The following is a 20,207-nucleotide window of genomic DNA, read 5'->3' as shown; positions in this document are numbered from 1 at the left end:
AGGGATACAGTCCGTAAGCACACATAATTGTATTTTTTTTATTAACCTCCGTCGGACAAAATTTCAAGCGTTACAAAAAGGTTGGGGACCACTGACGTAGGGCATCTCCAGGCGTTTGCCCAGCTCATGGAGCCATCCTTGGGGAAGAGACGGGAGGACAACAGGGTGACAAGAACTACATCATCCAGACTAGAGATAAATTGTATTATTATGTTTATTTTACCTAAAAATAAATATATTTATTAATTTAATTTTTTTTTTTTTTTTACTATATTTTGCTAAAAACAACAAAATTCATTGTATTTTTTCTGACTCCTTATTACATCCAGCCATAGAATTATAAATTAAAATAAACATATTTGAAATAATTAATTTTAAATGATCATAGTAATTCATTTAAAATGACCATATTTAATTTTTTTTTTTAATTGCTTGTTTATCAACAACTTTAGCATTTTATTCATTACATTTTGAAGCTCTCAGAAGCCAAGTTATGTTTTATTCCTTAAGATTTATTTATGCAAGTTTGAAGTATCAATTATCTAAACACAGTTTTGTTTGCATATTTTCAGGTTGTAGATATATATATATATACAGGTATATATATGAAATACTTGACTTGGTGAATTCTAGCTGTAAATATACTCCTCCCCTCTTAACCACGCCCCCAACCACGCCCCCACCCCAACTACGCCCCACCTCCCGAAATCGGAGGTCTCAAGGTTGGCAAGTATGACTTAGATCGACCGGTAAATTGAGAGCTTTGCCTTCCGGCTCAGCTCCTTCTTCACCGCAACGAATCAATACAGCGTCCGCATTACTGAAGACGATCTCACGATCTCACGATCCACTCTTCCCTCACTCGTGAACAGGACTCCGAGGTACTTAAACTCCTCCAACATCCATCCATCCATCCATGTTCTACTGCTTGTCACTTTTGGGGGCGCTGGAGCCTATCTCAGCTGCATTCGGGCGGAAGGCGGGGTACACCCTGGACAAGTCGCTACCTCTCACAGGGCCAACACAGATAGACAAGACAACCAATCAATCAAAGTTTACTTTTGTAGCCCTAAATCCCGAGTGTCTCAAAGGGCTGCACAAGCCACAACCACATCCTCGCCTCAGGGCAAGGAAAAACTCAACCCAGTGGGATACAATGAGAAACCTTGGAGGGGACCGCAGATGTGGGGACCCCCCCACCCCCTGGGCGACCGGTGCAATGGACGTCGAGTGGATCTAGTTAATAGTGTGAGAGTCCAGTCCATAGTGGATCTAGTTAATAGTGTGAGAGTCCAGTCCATAGTGGATCTAGTTAATAGTGTGAGAGTCCAGTCCATAGTTGATCTAATTAATAGTGTGAGAGTCCAGTCCATAGTGGATTTAATTAATAGTGTGAGAGTCCAGTCCATAGTGGACCTAGTTAATAGTGTGAGAGTCCAGTCCATAGTGGATCTAATTAATAGTGTGAGAGTCCAGTCCATAGTGCACCTAGTTAATAGTGTGAGGGTCCAGTCCATAGTGGGGCCAGCATGGGATTATCTTGAGTGGAGACAAGTCAGCAGCGCAGAGAGGTCATCAACTGATGCATAGATGAGTGGTCCACCCTGGGTCCCGACTTTGAACAGCTACACTGCAAAAACTGAAATCTAAGTAAGATTAAATATCGCAAATAAGGGTGATATTTGCTTATTTTCTGTCTGATAAGATAATTCTTCTCACTATGCAGATTTTATGTTAGAGTGTTCTACTTGTTTTAAGGGTTTTGGTCCTAAATGATCTCAGTAAGATATTACAGATTGTTGCTGAGATTTGATGATCTGTATTGAGTAAAACATGCTTGAAACTAGAATATCAACTGTTGCAAAGCTGTGTCATCAACACTAACAAGAATAAAACTACTTTTTTAAAGTAATAATTTCTTATTTCAAGCATGAAAAAAAAAAATCATGACTTTGACACAATTGTGTCTCATAATTAAAACAGATGACAGCCAAATGGTCTTTGCTGTTTTATTTTTAATGAAACAATAGAAAACACGTACTCATGTAGTAGTACAGTTGGCACAGTACAGTAAACATTTAACATGTGACATTTCAAACAATTTTGAACAGAAATAGTTCATGCACATTCAGGTAAATTCTTCAAAATTACAATTAAAACAATTTTGGCCGGGGTCCGGGCTGTATATATGCGCACGAATTGACTGAAAGAGCACGCACTTGGCGCGATGATGTCATGTTATCGATGGAAAAATGCATTTTTAGACAATATGATTTGCCTGAGTGGCTAGTAGACCCCGAGAGTAACAAGCGGTTGCCTTGTTGCCTTTCCATTAAGAACAATACATGAGTTTTAGTATAAGTTTGCTGGTTTAAAGAAATGTAATGCCGAGCGCATATCATTATGTCAAGATAATGGCACTAGCATTTACTTAATTTAAGAATATTTTTCAACATATTAAGCAAAAAGGTCTCATTTTATTTTTTTCTACACAGAAAAGTGCACTTGTTATTAGTGAGAATATACTTATTTTAAGGTATTTTTGGGTTCATTGAAGTTAGCTAATTTTACTTGTTTTGGAAAGTCTTGACAAGCCACATTTTCTTGTTCTATTGGCAGATAATTTTGCCTAGTTCAAGTAAAATACCCCTCATTTTTGTATTTTTTAAAATTGTTTTTGAACACTGACTTTTTGCAGTGTAGCGCCTCATCTGTGGTCACCTCATCTGCGTGGAGAGGGGGGCAGAGCAGAAAAGAGTCTGAAAGGGGTTTATTTAAAGGCTAGAGTATACAAATGAGTTTTAAGATGCGACTTAAATGCTTCTATTGAGGTAGCATCTCTAGCTGTTACCGGGAGGGCATTCCATAGTACTGGAGGTGGCAGAGGGGTTAGTGAGTCTGCCTCACAATACGAAGGTCCTGGGTTCGATCCTGCGCTCGGGATCCTTCTGTGTGGAGTTTGCATGTTTCTCCCCGTGACTGCGTGGGTTCCCTTCGGGTACTCCGGCTTCCTCCCACCTCCAAAGACATGCACCTGGGAATAGGTTGATTGGCAACACTGAAATTGGCCCTAGTGTGTTAATGTGAGTGTGAATGTTGTCTTGTCTATCTGTGTTGGCCCTGCGATGAGGTGGCGACTTGTCCAGGGTGTACCCCGGCCTTCCACCCGAATGCAGCTGAGATAGGCTCCAGCACCCCTCGCGACCCCGAATGGGACAAGCGGTAGAAAATGGATGAATGGACAAATGCTTCTACTGAGGTAGCATCTTTACACTGCAAAAAGTCAGTGTTCAAAAACAAGTTAAAAAAATACAAAAATTAGGGGTATTTTATTTGAACTAAGCAAAATTATCTGCCAATAGAACAAGAACATTTGGCTTGTCAACACTTTCCAAAACAACTAAAATTAGCTAACCTCAAAGAACCCAAAAATACCTTAAAATAAGTATATTCTCACTAATAACAAGTGTACTTTTCTTGGTAGAAAAAAAAGAGACCTTTTTGCTCAATATGTTGAAAAATATTCTTAACTTAAGTAAATGCTAGTGCCATTATCTTGACATAATGATATGTCATCATGATTTTTTTTTTATGCTTGAAGTAAGAAATTATTACTTTAAAAAAAGTAGTTTTATACTTGTGAGTGTTGATGACACAGCTTTGCATCAGTTGATATTCTAGTTTCAAGCATGTTTTACTCAATATAGGTCATAAAATCTCAGCAACAAGCTGTAATATCTTACTGAGATCATTTAGGACCAAAACCCTTAAAACAAGAAAAACACTCTAACATAAAATCTGCTTAGTGAGAAGAATTATCTTATCAGACAGAAAATAAGCAAATATCACCCTTATTTGAGATATATAATCTTACTTAGATTTCAGTTTTTGCAGTGTAACTGTTACCGGGAGGGCATTCCAGAGTACTGGAGCCCGAATAGAAAACGCTCTATAGCCCGCAGACTGTTTTTGGGGCTCTGGGAATCACTAATAAGCCGGAGTTCTTTGAAGGCAGATTTCTTGCTTGGACATATGGTACAATACAATCAGCAAGATAGGACGGAGCTCGACTGTTTAGTATTTTATACGTAAGTCGTAAAACCTTAAAGTCGCATCTTAAGTGCACAGGAAGCCAGTATAGGCGTAATATGATCAAACACATTTCAACGTTGCTTAGTTTTCAAATCGCGATCTATTTTAATGCTGAAATAGTCTGCCATTTCAAACGTTTTGTTATTGTTTCCTAGGCTCCAAAGGTGCCCAGGTTGAAGAGATATGGAGTATGGAGCCGGAGAACTTTGACAACCTGAAGTATGTTGAATCACTGTGCCTAACTCCACTTCCACAATGTCTTCAGAAGCTGTTTGTGATCAAAGGCACTGTATATGAACTCAGAAATGTTTCAAACAACATGGGCAAGAACTACCTCCAGAGTACATTGTGTAACTGTGGAAATGCTGCGAAAAGGAACCGAGGATGTGCAGTTCAATCCATGTGTTTAAAAAAAAAAGGTTAAAAATAAGACTATGAATAAGTACAGATATACACTACCGTTCAAAAGTTTGGGGTCACCCAAACAATTTTGTGGAATAGCCTTCATTTCTAAGAATAAGAATAGACTGTCGAGTTTCAGATGAAAGTTCTCTTTTTCTGGCCATTTTGAGCGTTTAATTGACCCCACAAATGTGATGCTCCAGAAACTCAATCTGCTCAAAGGAAGGTCAGTTTTGTAGCTTCTGTAACGAGCTAAACTGTTTTCAGATGTGTGAACATGATTGCACAAGGGTTTTCTAATCATCAATTAGCCTTCTGAGCCAATGAGCAAACACATTGTACCATTAGAACACTGGAGTGATAGTTGCTGGAAATGGGCCTCTATACACCTATGTAGATATTGCACCAAAAACCAGACATTTGCAGCTAGAATAGTCATTTACCACATTAGCAATGTATAGAGTGTATTTCTTTAAAGTTAAGACTAGTTTAAAGTTATCTTCATTGAAAAGTACAGTGCTTTTCCTTCAAAAATAAGGACATTTCAATGTGACCCCAAACTTTTGAACGGTAGTGTATATATGTGCTGTGAGTAGTAATAAGTAAGATCAATAGACGTGGTACATGATAGTATGTTAATGTTCATATACCTATACATTACTAACTTCTTTATACACATGACTTCTTTACTTTACTATCGGGCTGGGCGATATGGAGGAAAAAGTATATCTTGAATAATTTTTACTTAAACTCGATATTCAATATATATCTCCATATGTTTTTCCGGTGAAAATATTTATATAAAGGTATTAATTTTTGAGTGAAATTCACTGAAATTGAAGTGAATGACAACTGTACTGTAAACAGTCAGTGGCACTTTTTTTAACCCAGTTAGTCAAGATGGAAAATACACTGTTTAAGTAGCACATAATTACATAACATAAATACATTAGAAAACTTTTCTTTCTACTTAAAGTAAATAACATAGCTGTGCAAATAATACAAAATGTATCATACTCCGATAAAAAATTAATTTGCAGGCAGGCACTTTTTAATTCCCAGTCAACGATGTAATGCAGTGTTTTTCAACCAGTCTGCTGTGCCGTGTGAGATTATGTAATTTCACCTAATTGGGTTAAAACTATTTTCCGCAAACCGGTAATTATAATCCGCGACTAATATGCCGTTGTTGAGTGTCTGTGCTGTCTAGAGCTTGGCAGAGTAACCATGTTATACTCTTCCACATCAGTAGGTGGCAGCAGGTAGCTAATTGCTTTGTAGATGTCAGGAACATGGTTTGTCATGATCACAATATGCAGACGACAGCTGGAGGCAGCGTACAGGTAAAAAGGTATCTAATGCTTAAACCAAAAATACACAAAAGGTGAGTGCCCCTAAGAAAAGGCATTGAAGCTTAGGGAATGCTATGCAGAACGAAACTAAAACTGAACTGGCTGCAAAGTAAACAAAAACAGAATGCTGGACCACAGCAAAGACTTACAGCGTGTGGAGCTGAGACGGCGTCCACAAAGTACATTCGTACATGACATGACAATCAACAATGTCCACACAAAAAAGGATAGCGTCCTCACAATTTAAATAGTCTTGATTGCTTTTAGCTTCAGCTTATACCTTTTCGGTCAGGAAATGTAAACCAATACTTTAATTAGTTATTTATCTGCTATGCACTAGAAGTGTACGGTTTACATGAACTGATGACCAAATAAAAAAAACATTGAATTTAATTACACACTCTCTTCCAGGCCTGTCCATGGTTTGATTTTCCTGTTTAAGTGGCAAGCAGGAGAAGAACCAGCTGGATCAATAGTGCAGGATTCAAGACTGGACCATATATTCTTTGCAAAACAGGTATGATTACGTTTTTTTTGTTGCAGTAACTGCATACAATCTTAAACGGCGTGGCGAAGTTGGGAGAGTGGCCGTGCCATCAATCTGAGGGTTGCTGGTTCAATCCCCACCTTCTACCATCCTAGTCACGTCCGTTGTGTCCTTGAGCAAGACACTTCACCCTTGCTCCTGATGGGACTGGTTTGCGCCGTACATGGCAGCTCCCGCCATCAGTGTGTGAATGTGTGTGTGTGAATGTGTGAATGTGGAAAATAGTGTCAAAGCGCTTTGAGTTCCTTAAAAAGGTAGAAAAGCGCTATACAAGTACGACCCATTTACCATTTAAAACAGACGAACTCGGAACATCTCATTAAATTAGTGATACCTGACTCTTAAATATTCGTTACTTCATGAGAAAACTTTGAAAATCTTCTCACACACCCAAACATATAATAATAGTAATATCTCATTGTGGAGGTTGCCCTCCCGGGGGTTCTACAGACCACCAAGTACCGACATGAGAGCCCGTTTCAGGGTTACAATATTGTTTTATTTTGACGTAATGGCCCAGGTTGCTTTCCAGCAATTGTCTTTTAGTGTCTTTCAGTTTCGCTCTCGCTCTCACGCCGGCTCCCCTCCAGCTCCCACCACCTCTCCTCCCCGGCTGCTGCTTTAAACAGAGCGACAGGTGATTAGATAATAAGGCCCACCTGGGCCATCTACGCACCTGCCGCTGACTTCACAGAGCGACAGGTGATTAGATAATAAGGCCCACCTGGGCCATCTGCGAACCTGCCGCTGACTTCGAGGGTGTGCCCTGGCACACCCCGCTTCGCTGCAGGCCCGCAGGCCACGCCCCCCTCCACACTTATTTATAGTGAATATGAAGAAAGCAATTATGATTGGTTCAATGCAGTGGTTCTCAAACTTTTTCCACCAAGTACTATCGCAGAAAACACTTGGCTCTACCACCGTAGTGACAAACATTCAAATACAGTAGCGTAGTAGGCCTAAGTATTCATTAAAAAGAAGGCCGATGTTTTATTAAACAAGTATATTTAATATTATAGGCCACTTTAACATTACACACAATGCACAAACATCAACAATGATACTCCATATACAGTATAATTTACAGACTTATTTGGCGTACCTTGAGTTTGAGTTTATTTCAAACATGCAAGCATACAACATGATACATCACAATTTCCAGTTTCTCTTTTCAACATGTTCGAAAAGGAGTAGGAAGAAGCAGAACTTATTTAATCCTACCCCTTTTCTTTACATAACAGTTGCAAAACTTTTTGTTCACTTCCTGTTCACAATTTATTCACAATAAACTCCATAAGTAATCACAATAAAAATAAATAAATAAGTAATAGTAAGAATTTAATAATAATGATTGGTGAAGTAAGTCATATTTCATATGATGAGATAAGTAAGATTACTTTAAGAATGAATGAATGGATGGATGAAATAAATTGAGAATGTTTGTCATGGTTCTTCTTCTTTGTACTTTGTAAACACTTTAAGTTTGAAGAGTTTCTTGAAGTGGATCATATTAGTACATTGTTTGATTGCTTTGCTTAATCCATTCCATAATTTAATTCCACATACTGATATACTGAAGGTCTTAAGTGTTGTACGTGCAAACAAATGTTTTAAATTACGTTTTTCTCTAAGATTATATTTCTCCTCTTTTTTTGAGAAGAATTGTTGTATATTCTTGGGTAGCAAGTTATAGTTTGCTTTGTGCATAATTTTAGCTGTTTGCAAATTCACTATGTCGTGGAATTTCATTATTTTTGATTCAATTAATAAAGGGTTTGTATGTTCTCTATATCCAACATTATGTATTATTCTAACTGATCTTTTTTGTAACACTGTTAATGAATGAAGTGTACTTTTGTAATTATTTCCCCATATTTCTACACAGTAGCTCAGATATGGTAACACTAGTGAGCAGTAGAGAATATGAAGGGATTTTTGGTCTAGAACATGTTTTGCTTTATTCATTATTGATGTGTTTCTTGCAACTTTATGTTGTATATTTTTTACGTGAGATTTCCAGTTCAATTTATCATCAATCATTATACCTAGAAATTTGGTTTCATTTACTCTTTCAATTTCTATTCCGTCTATTTGTATTTGTGTTTGACTTTCTCTTCTACTGTTACCAAATAGCATTATTTTAGTTTTACTGAGATTCAACAATAGTCTGCTTTTGTCAAACCATCTTTTTAATTTGTTAATTTCTTCTGTTATTATTTGTATTATCTCCTGTGTTCTCTCCTGATCAAAACGCTGTTGTATCATCCGCAAATAATACTAACTTTAAATATTTTGTAACTTTACAAATGTCATTTATATAGAGATTGAATAATTTAGGTCCTAGTATTGATCCCTGAGGTACACCACAGGATATATTTAGCGTTGTAGACGTGTGTTCGCCTAGCTTCACGTATTGTTTCCTGTTCGTTAGATAGCTTCTTATCCAGTTTAAGACTAACCCTCTGATGCCATATCGTTGTACTTTTTTGATTAAAATATTGTGATTGATTGTGTCAAATGCTTTAGTTAGATCCATAAAAAAAGCTGCCGCACATTTTTTACTATCTATTGCATTGGTAATTTCTTCTGTAATTTCAATTAAAGCCATTGAAGTTGAAACATTAGCTCTGTATCCATATTGGTTCTCCTCGAGTATTCTATTTTTATTTATGAAACTTTCTAATCTGTTATTGAACAGTTTTTCAATGAGATGGAGTTTGAGAATCACTGGTTTAATGCATTTAATACAATATGTTTATCTAACCTAATCTAATTTAAGTCAGTAGATGAAATTGCAAAGCACAATGCTGTAACACCTTGGTGGAATATTATCACACCCCATGACAGTAAAAGTTATCACACCTTTTGACAGTACTTCCCTGTTTGGCGACTAAAATCTATATCACAATATATATTGCAGCCTCCTGCAATAAATTTATATATATATATGAAGAAATATAAATGATAGAAACTTTTCAAAACGGGTTCCAAAAGCTCCCAATTTGACTGCTGACATATGCGCTAAAACATATTGCGTAATTTCCAGTTGCCTTTTCTCAAAACTATTATTAATCTACCTGCTAATTCATTGTTAATAGCTGATTACTTTCTGTTTTAACATGTTTCTATCTTCACATCTGTTAAATTGTAATACTTATGTTGTCATTTGATACTTAACATTAGTTGTGTGTGAAATTTGGTTATCGATTTAATATCACGTAGTTACAGGGGCAGTATTGGTCATACTGAAGGCTGATATTCAAAATGTTCTAGATCCTTGAATGATTAAATTTTTGATCACTAATAATAATAAAACAAAAACACAGGATGGCGATGTAACAATATCAATTTTAATATTTAAATTATTTCCTACTATTTGCTCTGATATAAATCCTTTGTTTTTTGCCCTTAAAGTCCTCCTGTGTACAGGGACATATTTGCTAAATTTAACAATAACAAAAACTACAAAATATTTTTAAGATAAATAGTATCAAAGATCACTATAGTATCGACCATATATTGATATTCTTGTTATTGGCGATATTTGTATCAATCTGCCTAACTTTTGTTTAAATCAAGCGCTCTAGCTTGCTGTTTAGCTTACAGTGTGTAGTGTTGCAAGCTATTCCTCATCCTCCTGGGATGATAAGAAACAGTTTCTGCCATGAAGGCAAGGATTGCTGATTATGTGGCTTTGCATTGTGGAGGGACGTTAGTCGCTAGCGAGAATACTACAGTGCGTTGAGTAAGCGCTTGTTCGTTTGCTGCTGTCAAATTTGCGGAACACTGCTAGAATGATCAACATGCATTATGATGAACATGCATTATGATGAAACAATAGTATTAAAAGCTCTCTTGTTACCGTATTTTTCGGACCATAGGGCGCACCGGGTTATATGGTGCACTGCCGATGAGCGGGTCTATTCAGGTCTATTTTCATACAGAAGGCGCACCGGATAATAAGGCGCATTAAAGGCCTACTGAAATGAAATGTTCTTATTTAAACGGGGATAGCAGATCCATTCTATGTGTCATACTTGATCATTTCGCGATATTGCCATATTTTTGCTGAAAGGATTTAGTAGAGAACATCGACGATAAAGTTCGCAACTTTTGGTCGCTGATAAAAAAAGCCTTGCCTGTACCGGAAGTAGCGTGACGTCGCAGGTTGAAGGGCTCCTCACATTTCCCCATTGTTTACACCAGCAGCGAGAGCAATTCGGACCGAGAAAGCGACGATTACCCCATTGATTTGAGCGAGGATGAGAAACGTGAGAGTGAAGGACTAGAGTGCAGTGCAGGACGTATCTTTTTTCGCTCTGACCCTAACTTATGTACAAGGGCTCATTGGATTCCACACTTTATCCTTTTTCTATTCTGGATCACGGATTTGTATTTTAAACCACCTCGGATACTATATCCTCTTGAAAATGAGAGTCGAGAACGCGAAATGGACATTCACAGTGACTTTTATCTCATACATCGGCGAAACCATTTAGCTACAGAACTAACGTGATAGCATCGGGCTTAAATGCAGATAGAAACAAAATAAATAAGCCCCTGACTGTAAGGATAGACAGAAGATCAACACTACTACGAAACTCTGGACCTGTAACCACACGGTTAATGCTGTACCGCCTGGCGAAGCCCAGCAATGCTGTTGCTAACAACGCCATTGAAGCTAACTTAGCTACGGGACCTCGACAGAGCTATGCTAAAAACATTAGCTCTCCACCTACGCCAGCCCTCATCTGCTCATCAACACCCGTGCTCACCTGCGTTCCAGCGATCGACGGCGCGACGAATGACTTTACCCGATCATCGATGCGGTCGGCGGCTAGCGTCGGATAGCGCGTCTGCTATCCAACTCAAAGTCGTCCTGGTTGTGTTGCTGCAGCCAGCCGCTAATACACCGATCCCACCTACAGCTTTCTTCTTTGCAGTCTCCATTGTTCATTAAACAAATTGCAAAAGATTCACCAACACAGATGTCCAGAATACTGTGAAATTTTGCGATGAAAACAGAGCTGTTTGTATTGGGATACAATGGTGTCCGAATACTTCCGCTTCAACCATTGACGTCACGCGCATACGTCATCATACATAGACGTTTTCAACCGGAAGTTTCCCGGGAAATTTAAAATTGCACTTTATAAGTTAACCCGGCCGTATTGGCATGTGTACAGGTGGGAAACAAGGTCAACAATGGCTTGCATGTATGCATCGGCAAGAGACTTATATTAAAGTAGGCCCCTATAATTGTCATGTGTCAAAACTGTCTGGTGTGCACCGCCCTCTGCTGGAGGAAAATGGTCAGACTTGCAAAATAAGGGGTTAATACTTTCTCTTTTAACGTTGATGTTCCAGGTAATTTAATGTTCAGTGAATGTACAGGATAGGCCAATATAAGCTTTGGCTTCCGCCTATTCCTTTTTCGGTCATTCTTTTTCTTCCTGTGTGTAAATGTGTATGATTGTTAATTTGTCTAATCTGTACTGTTAAACTGCTCACACAAAATTTTTGATGGTTGATTATATGACCAAAATGAACGTATTTCATTTATTCATTCATTATCTCCTTCTGTTTCGTTTTCCTTTACAAACAACCTCCTGTGCCCTATCTCTTCCTTACACTTCACACAACGTTTCTATTTTCTGTTTTCCTAGGAACCATTCATGTAACGTAAGGTTATAAACATCCTTTCCCCCTATTGTTAATGTCATTTGTCAAAAATGTCTGCCGTAGGAAAATGGACAGACGTGTAGAAGGGGTTAATTTTCGGAGGCAAGATTAATCTTAGAGGGGGCGTTTGTGTACCTCCTTCTCTTGTCACTGGAGTAGGGGGCGGTGGCCTAGTCAAAGTCTGGGCGGGTCGTTTGAATTGTCTTGCGCATGCGTGGCAGGCAAAACACCAATCAGTCTATTCTGTCCTATTTGTCTCATTAATCATCGGTTCTTTTGCTGCAATTCGTTTTTCCACATAATCCCTGTTTACTTTTATCATACGCCAAACTCTTAAAGTCTCGAGCACCAACCCTGTTCCATTTTCACCAGCGCACACACACACACACACACACACATACACACACACACGCACGTGTAAGCACATGAGCAAGCAAGCGCTTACGCACACACACGAGCACGCGCAACCTGCAGCACACACATACACGCACACACACACACACACACACAAGAAAAAGCTGCACCTACCCTTATCTCTGCGTTTCACTTTACCATAAAACTTCCAGTTACTTTTCTTAATTTACCAGACGTTTAAGTTCACGACTTTTCGAGTATTGTAAACTCCCTCTTAACCCTTTCAAGGAATGTTCTCTTTTTTTTCTTTTTAAACTCTACTTGCTAATTTTATTGTCGACAACCGTCCATTCAATTGATCATTACACAGTAATGATTCATCACATTCCTCCCCGACCGCCATCACATTCCTGTCTGTCACACTCAGTGGCCATTGTGTCTATTTTTTTCAGAAGGGCCTCGAACCCCTGAAGGCCTTTAACCCACAAACCATACGGCGGCCTTTAACCCCGTAATTTTTCGTACAATACGCAGCTAGAGCCTCTAACTCTAACCCGTGCAATTTATCGTACAATATGCAGGCCTCTAACCTCCATATCATACGAGGGCCTTTAACCCGTTACTCTTTTAGGCGGCGACCAACTACCCAGGGTGAGCCACACCCAACTATTAGTTCACTCGTCAATGAAACTGCCCGTCACGGTAATCGAGACACAATGGCGTGAGTTGACCACTTATTTACAATTTTAATGCAATGGCAGGCTCGGCAAAAATGCAATCAATCTATCAAAATCACCAATCTGTGCCTGGGATTAAAAAACAGTGTTTGATTTACAGACTTCAGGACAGACTCCTAAAGCAGATTTTATATAAAAAGGCTCTGCTCACCTTGTATTGGCCATTTGAGTCTGTCCAGAAGATTGCAAGAAGTCATCAATCAACAGCGTGCCATCTCGGACGAAGCCCCCAAATTGTTGCGTTGACCAGTGTTCCTCCATTGGGGAATTCAAATTGCTAGTCTCTCCCAGATTCTTTCTATGGCAATAAGCTGATGTTTATATTCAATCAACAGGCAGTAGTTGGTATTTTGTGGTTTATTCTCCAAGCTTAGAGGACAAACGTGAGACCAACCCAGGACACCAGCGTTTCCTCGCCCGGTCCAGATCGGTCTGCCACACATCACGAAAACATTCTGTTCTTCAATCTCTCCCCCCGCCCTCACGCCCGCACAGATGCCCATTGTGTCCGTTATCTCAAGTCGGCTTGACAAGGGAAGCAGGGAGGACTCCTCTTCTCTGCCTCCTACTTCAAGGCCGTCCACAGTGCAAGCACTTTGTCATGAGACGATCAAAACAAGGAAAAGAGTACAAGATGGAACATTAGCTATTTAAAATATGACTATAGAAATATAAAAGAAGTAACTCTTAATTATGGATAAATGTGGATATATGTAGATATCTGCATCCGTCACTTCCTACCGCAAATATCATGCAATAAAATCTGAAAAATATTATTGAATAGGTTCATGTTAAGGTAGTGTTTTTGGTTTGGTTTTTATCTATACACAGTGCAATCATTAGTGCTAAATATGTATTATTTATTAGACATTTTTTGTTTTTCATTACAATTTACTTCTGTGACTATGTAAAAACCTGCACTGCAACAACATAATTTCCCCATGGTGGGATGAATAAAAATCTATTTATCTAAGTGCTAAGCTATTTGACAAAACATCATCATCTTAGCTTTGTGTTATAGGCAACAAAGCAAATACATTTACTATTTAAAAACATATCTCACAATAAATACATTTTGTCGGTCAAAAATGTCTCTTAGACTGCTTTTTTGGAAACACCTGATACAGGGCACTTAATAACACATTGGAACAGCATTTTAGTAGCATTTAATTAAATTGTAGCATTTAATTAAATCCTATTTCATGTGCTGTTGTACATTAGGATCATTAAGCTGTGTGGGGACTGAAATATATGTGTTTTCGCTCTTTTTAATATGAATGTATTTTACTTCTGTGATTTCAGGTCATTAACAACGCTTGTGCCACCCAGGCAATCGTCAGCGTTTTGCTCAACTGCACCCATCCTGACATGTCACTTGGAGACACACTAACTGAGTTCAGAGAGTTTTCACAGAGTTTTGATGCTGCAGTATGTTTATTTCTATTCACAATATTTATCACTATCAATATATGTAATTTGGAATTCAGACGGCTTTTGATTTACCATTAAAAATATATACAGTGTATATAAACATATATAGGTAAAACTAAAAAAATAGAATATCTTGCAAAAGGCCATTTATTTCAGCATTTCGACTTCAAATGTGAAATTAATATATATTATATAAACACATTACATGCAAAGTGAGATATGTCAAGCCTTTATGTTGATGATCGCAGCTTAATTTTGGAAGACTTAGACTTAGACTTTCTTTTTATTGTCATTCAAATTTGAACTTTACAGTACAGATAAGAACAAAATTGTGTTGCATTAGCTCATGGTAGTGCAGGATAAAAAAGCAATAAGGTGCAGATATAAATAAATAGATTAATGTACAGATAAATATATTGCACTTTTGCATATGCATCCACGTTAATGGATGTGTTATATTGTCTTTATATTCCAGTGAGTTAATCCATTTTTGGGGGGAATCGAGGGTATTATTATGATGCGTTCAAGAGTCTTACAGCCTGAGGGAAGAAGCTGTTACAGAACCTGGAGGTTCTGCTTCGGAGGCTGCGGAACCTCTTTCTAGAGTCCAGCAGTGAAAACAGTCCTTGGTGGGGGTGGGAGGAGTCTCTGCAGATTTTCTGAGCCCTGGTCAGGCAGTGGCTTTTTGCAATCTCCTGGATAGGAGGAAGAGGAGTCCTGATGATCTTTTCCGCCGTCCTCACCACTCTGCAGAGACTTCCAGTCTGAGGCACTGCAGGCCAACATTTTTTAAGATTTTCAATTCAAGTTCTTCATTAGCTGTAAGCCATAGTCATCATCATTATTTATTTGTTTGCAAAACATTATAAAAGTCTAAACACTTAACACTTGTATATAATTTGTAAGTGCTTTGTAAAAGGAAAACTCCCAGGAAGCTGTACTAGCTTATAAGCGGGGGCCCCAATACAGTACATGTTAGATAATAAGGTATATCAAAAGAAGGCTTGAAATATCTTGAGTTGCATGTTATGAGCCCATGTCATATATTAGTTTCGCATTGTAAATCAAATTTCTGGAGTAAACAAACCTTTGCACGATATTCTAATGTTTCGAGTTTCACCTGTATATGTGTATATTAGTAAGTGCACATGGGTAATGCAATAAATATAGTTCTCTAAACCTTAAAATCAGTCAAACACATTTTATTGTCAATAAGTAGTAACAAATTGTATATATAGTTGAAATTAATAGCTTAAAAGGCAGACTCCAATAATTGTATATAAAGTTTGTTGATAGACAATATTTTTGCACAAGCCCTTCATAATCACATGCTTTTTATAAGGAAACTGTTGCATAATCCTGCTTCCTCTTTGCCCCTCAGATGAAAGGTTTGGCTCTCAGCAACTCTGAAGTTATAAGACAAGTTCACAACAGCTTTGCCAGGTAACTTCCTGCTTACGTATTAGCTGGAACAGGTGTACTTGATTGATTTTACCAAAAATGAATGCTCAACTTTTAATTTTCTTAAAACTACTATGTGTAACGTAAATGTTTGTGCTTGCAGTAATTTAGATGTTGGGTATGAATTTTATAGGTTTGGGATTGGGTTTTGGTCTGAAATGTTATTACTTATACACCTTCTATAATAGAGTTGGCAGTAGCTCAGTATGTAAGGATCTGGCTTTGGGAATGTCACAGTTTGAGTCCCGCTGCGGACATAGTGTACCCAGCTGATAGGGAGATGCCAGTTTGATTTGCCGTCGAGGAAGTCCCCCTAACTCCCCTATTCTTGGTTTTAGCGCAACTATGTGTGTCCTAGGGCTGGGTGATATAGCCTTTTTTTAATATCTCGAAATTTTTAGGCCATGTCGCGATACACGATATATATTGCGATATTTTGCCTTAGCCTTGAATGAACACTTGATGCATATAATTACAGCAGTATGATGATTCTATGTGTCTACATTAAAACATTCTTCTTCATACTGCATTAATATATGCTCATTTTAAACTTGCATGCAGAGAGGGAAATCACAACTAAGTCTATTGACCAAAACTGTATTTATTAAACAGTTATTAAGCAATGGCACAAACATTCATGTCATTTCCAAACAGAAAGTGCAAGATTGTCAGAGACATTTTAAAACAAGCTATTAGTGCACTTTTGTGCATGATGTCACTAAGATGACATATCAAAACAACACTAAATTAAAGTGCACTTTTTGTACAGAACGCCACTACAATAGTTTAAAACAAATAAAATGCACTTTTGTGCATGATGTCACACAAGATATTGCAATAACTGTCAAATAAAAATGAGCTGCATAATAGGAAATCAAATAGTGTATGTCCTTCACTATGTGGTAGGTTCCTGCGGATGTCATCTCCTTCGGTTGTTAACTATTTTTTTCATACGGTGTTGATGTGGAAATTGTTGCCTCTGCATTTTGTTTGTGTGGCACCGAACGAGTTGTTGACATGCGGAGTTTCAAGCACTCTTCATTCTCTAGTGGGTGACTTTTCAAATGATGCTACATATTAGCAGTAATGCTACTTTTTGTAGCAACGCTTTTGCCCCACACTTGACATATTACGGTTGTCTCTTCGACATCTTCCCGCTTGAAGCCAAACAACCGCCAGACGATGGACTCCCTGCTGTTTTTCTTGGGAATTAATTCTTCCTTCATTTGTTACCAGATTCGCACCTTCTTTCTCTCATATTACCACTCGCACCACAGCTAATGTTACCCATGCCGCTACCTCTCTGCTCCGCGAGGGCTTATACGTATGGAAGAAGGTGCGCTTGTTTTACGTCTCTGTGAGGAGAGACAAGAAAGAGAGTGAGAAACACCTGTAGTGTTATGCCCACAGCTAAAAGCAACTGCGTGAGAACATATACTCGAATATCACGATATAGTCATTTTCTATATTGCACAGAGACAAACCTGCGATATATCGAGTATATCGATATATCGCCCAGCCCTAGTGTGCCCTATCTTTGGCATCTCTCCTTAGCTACAACAAAGTATAAACGGAGTAAAAACTGAAATCCCATTTAGCACTAAAGTCTGTGTAATAGATTTCTTTCTTATTGTTGGCAATTAATTAATACATTTTCCTCTTTTATATTTTCAGGCAACAAATGTTTGAGTTTGATGCCAAGTCCTCTGCAAAGGACGAGGATGCATTTCACTTTGTGAGTTATGTTCCTGTAAATGGTCGACTTTACGAGTTGGATGGACTTCGAGAAGGACCAATTGACCTAGGTAAGCATGGGAAAATAATTTGTGTTGTACATATAGATGTCAACACTAAGTGAGTACTGTTAAATCCTTGAAATTTCCACAAATGCGCCAGGACTGAGACTAGATCAAGAATTGGAGTCATGTTTACTTCTGTAAACACTGCGGGTCACTTTGCGTCCACATTAGACATTGCATTTTTTTTAATGACTTCATAAAAAGATGGGATTTGATTTTTAAAAAAAAAAATCTAAATTGTGAACGTAGCCAATGCATCTTTTTTTAGATTTTTGGTCCGGACCAGCGTACTTGAATACAGGTGTGATCGTGTTCTTAGTTCTTGCTCTTTACATCAAAATAACTCTATTGGTTTATCGATGAAGTTGCTGTATTTTGTCTCTATAGGGATCTTAAATTTTACTGGTTTCAAGCACAATATACTTTGGTCGAGAATTTCAATCCGCATTTTAAAAATTCTGGCCGATATTGGTGCGTCCCACTCATATAGGGATGTTGCTGTCAGGCTCTGTGATTATTTAAGTAAAAGTAGAAAAGTGGACACAGCAGTCAACTCTGAGTGATGCTGTAAAAGGTTGTATTTCTTTGGCATGGACACAGGTTTTGGTAAACCTGTAAATGTCCTGTCTTAAACCTAACAAATAGTGAAGAAATTACAGTTTGCAGGCACCGTGTTGGTGATTGCTGCAGTATAGCCAAAATTATATTTATCCAATTTTCCATAAGTTATTTGTTTAATATCTATTAGATAATATGAGAGAATTTTACCCAAAGCACCAAATTTACCTAAACAATGTTTTGCCTAAAAAAACAATTCACACTCATTTGTAAGGGCCAGTCAAACAGGCAAAACAGGAACATGACAAATTCCGCAGTTTTCTTTGCATGTTGGAACATATACAGGTGTAACCAGGAGTGTACTCACTTGTGTTGTCTACTGTTAAGTAGGGCTGGGTATCATGGCCAGTGTGCTGAAAATTACTTTTAACAAGTAATTCATTATAGTTACTCCTTACTTTACTATAAAAGTAATTTAATTACTAACAGAATTACTCTTTAATAAATGTAATTAATTACTAGGGAAAGTAATTTATGTTACTTAAAATAAATAAATATCTGACATGCATTTGAGAGATGTTTACTATAAGAGCACAGTGTGCAGAGTCTGCTTTTAAAAAGGTGGGCCCTGTTGCATAGTGACGTGTGATGTCATCGTGGGTTTAGTCCTTGTGTGGTGTTCGGGTCTGTGGGACCAGTTTTCATTTTTTATTAAAAGAAAAATGATACAATTAATTATTTTTTCTGACTTTGGCTCATTTTCTGTGAAGAACATACATCAGAATACATATTTAATGACCACACACCATACACCCCCCTACACATTTCTATTACATATAAGATGTAATATACTGTATATATTACAAAAAGAAGTGTGGAAATTGATGTTCTGTGTACCACACACACACACAGCAGGCCTAGACAGGAGGAGGACAGAGTGTAGGTACACAGAACATCAGAGGGTCAAATGTGGGAGAAAATGAGAGCAGACAGTGTTGACAAACAACGTTGCAACCTTGTGTGGGAACCGCAGGTGCAGAAACACAAAAGAAGAATCCTTGTGGGATGCAGAAACTGGCAGAGAAATTTTCCGTGCAACGTTCATATTGTTGTTACTCACAAACGCTGGCTGAGTAACAACAATATGAACATTACACAAGGGTTAAACTGAGCTGTGTTTTTTAGCTTTAGCAGTTAGCAGCGCGCTTTGAGGCCAGCTCTTTTAAATCTTTCCATCGGATTGTGTTACCTCTGCTTAATTAAGAGATTGAATGTGCTTCCATAGCTGTCATATTTTCTTGTCAACAAACGATTTTGCCATCCAAAATTTTGGATGGCAAATTTGTCATTTCAATCATTGATTTGTTGTTCAATAGTCCCATCGTGTGCGTATGGTGTTGTGTGCTATGTCACAGTGTGATGTTGCCTCTTCCTATATGATATCAAGTTCATTCTATTGCGGTTCGGCTTGTTGCTTTCACGAGTAAAAATATGTTTCCTGCATTGAACTTGCTGCACTTATGACACTGTCTTGTTGTCAACATAAATAAAAGCACATCAAAAGTAACGTGCCACGTTACATCAAGCTATCGCTAACTGCATTGTAACAGACCTAAAAGTTACTCGTTACTAGTAAAAGTAACGGCGTCACTAACGCCATTATTACGAACACTGATCAGATTTCATCCCCACTTCAAGGGGAACTGCACTTTTTTTTAAATGTTTCCTATCATTCATAATCCTTATGTGAGACAAGCACACGTTTGTATTTTTTTATGCATTTTAACTAGTA

General features: G+C 38.0%; 1 protein-coding gene across 1 annotated transcript in view; it reads left to right on the top strand.

Moving 5' to 3' along the window:
* Positions 1-20,207, top strand: part of uchl5 (ubiquitin carboxyl-terminal hydrolase L5) — a 35,148-nt gene that overhangs the window by 1,523 nt on the left and 13,418 nt on the right. The window contains exons 2-6 of the mRNA XM_062027592.1: positions 4,248-4,311; positions 6,258-6,363; positions 14,469-14,594; positions 15,979-16,040; positions 17,733-17,863. Coding sequence (XP_061883576.1) covers positions 4,248-4,311; positions 6,258-6,363; positions 14,469-14,594; positions 15,979-16,040; positions 17,733-17,863 — 489 coding nt within the window. The remainder of the gene's footprint in view (positions 1-4,247; positions 4,312-6,257; positions 6,364-14,468; positions 14,595-15,978; positions 16,041-17,732; positions 17,864-20,207) is intronic.

This window comes from Entelurus aequoreus, linkage group LG19 (assembly GCF_033978785.1).
Source record: "Entelurus aequoreus isolate RoL-2023_Sb linkage group LG19, RoL_Eaeq_v1.1, whole genome shotgun sequence".
Taxonomy (NCBI): Eukaryota; Metazoa; Chordata; class Actinopteri; order Syngnathiformes; family Syngnathidae; genus Entelurus; species Entelurus aequoreus.
This window is presented reverse-complemented; position numbering and strand designations above follow the sequence as displayed.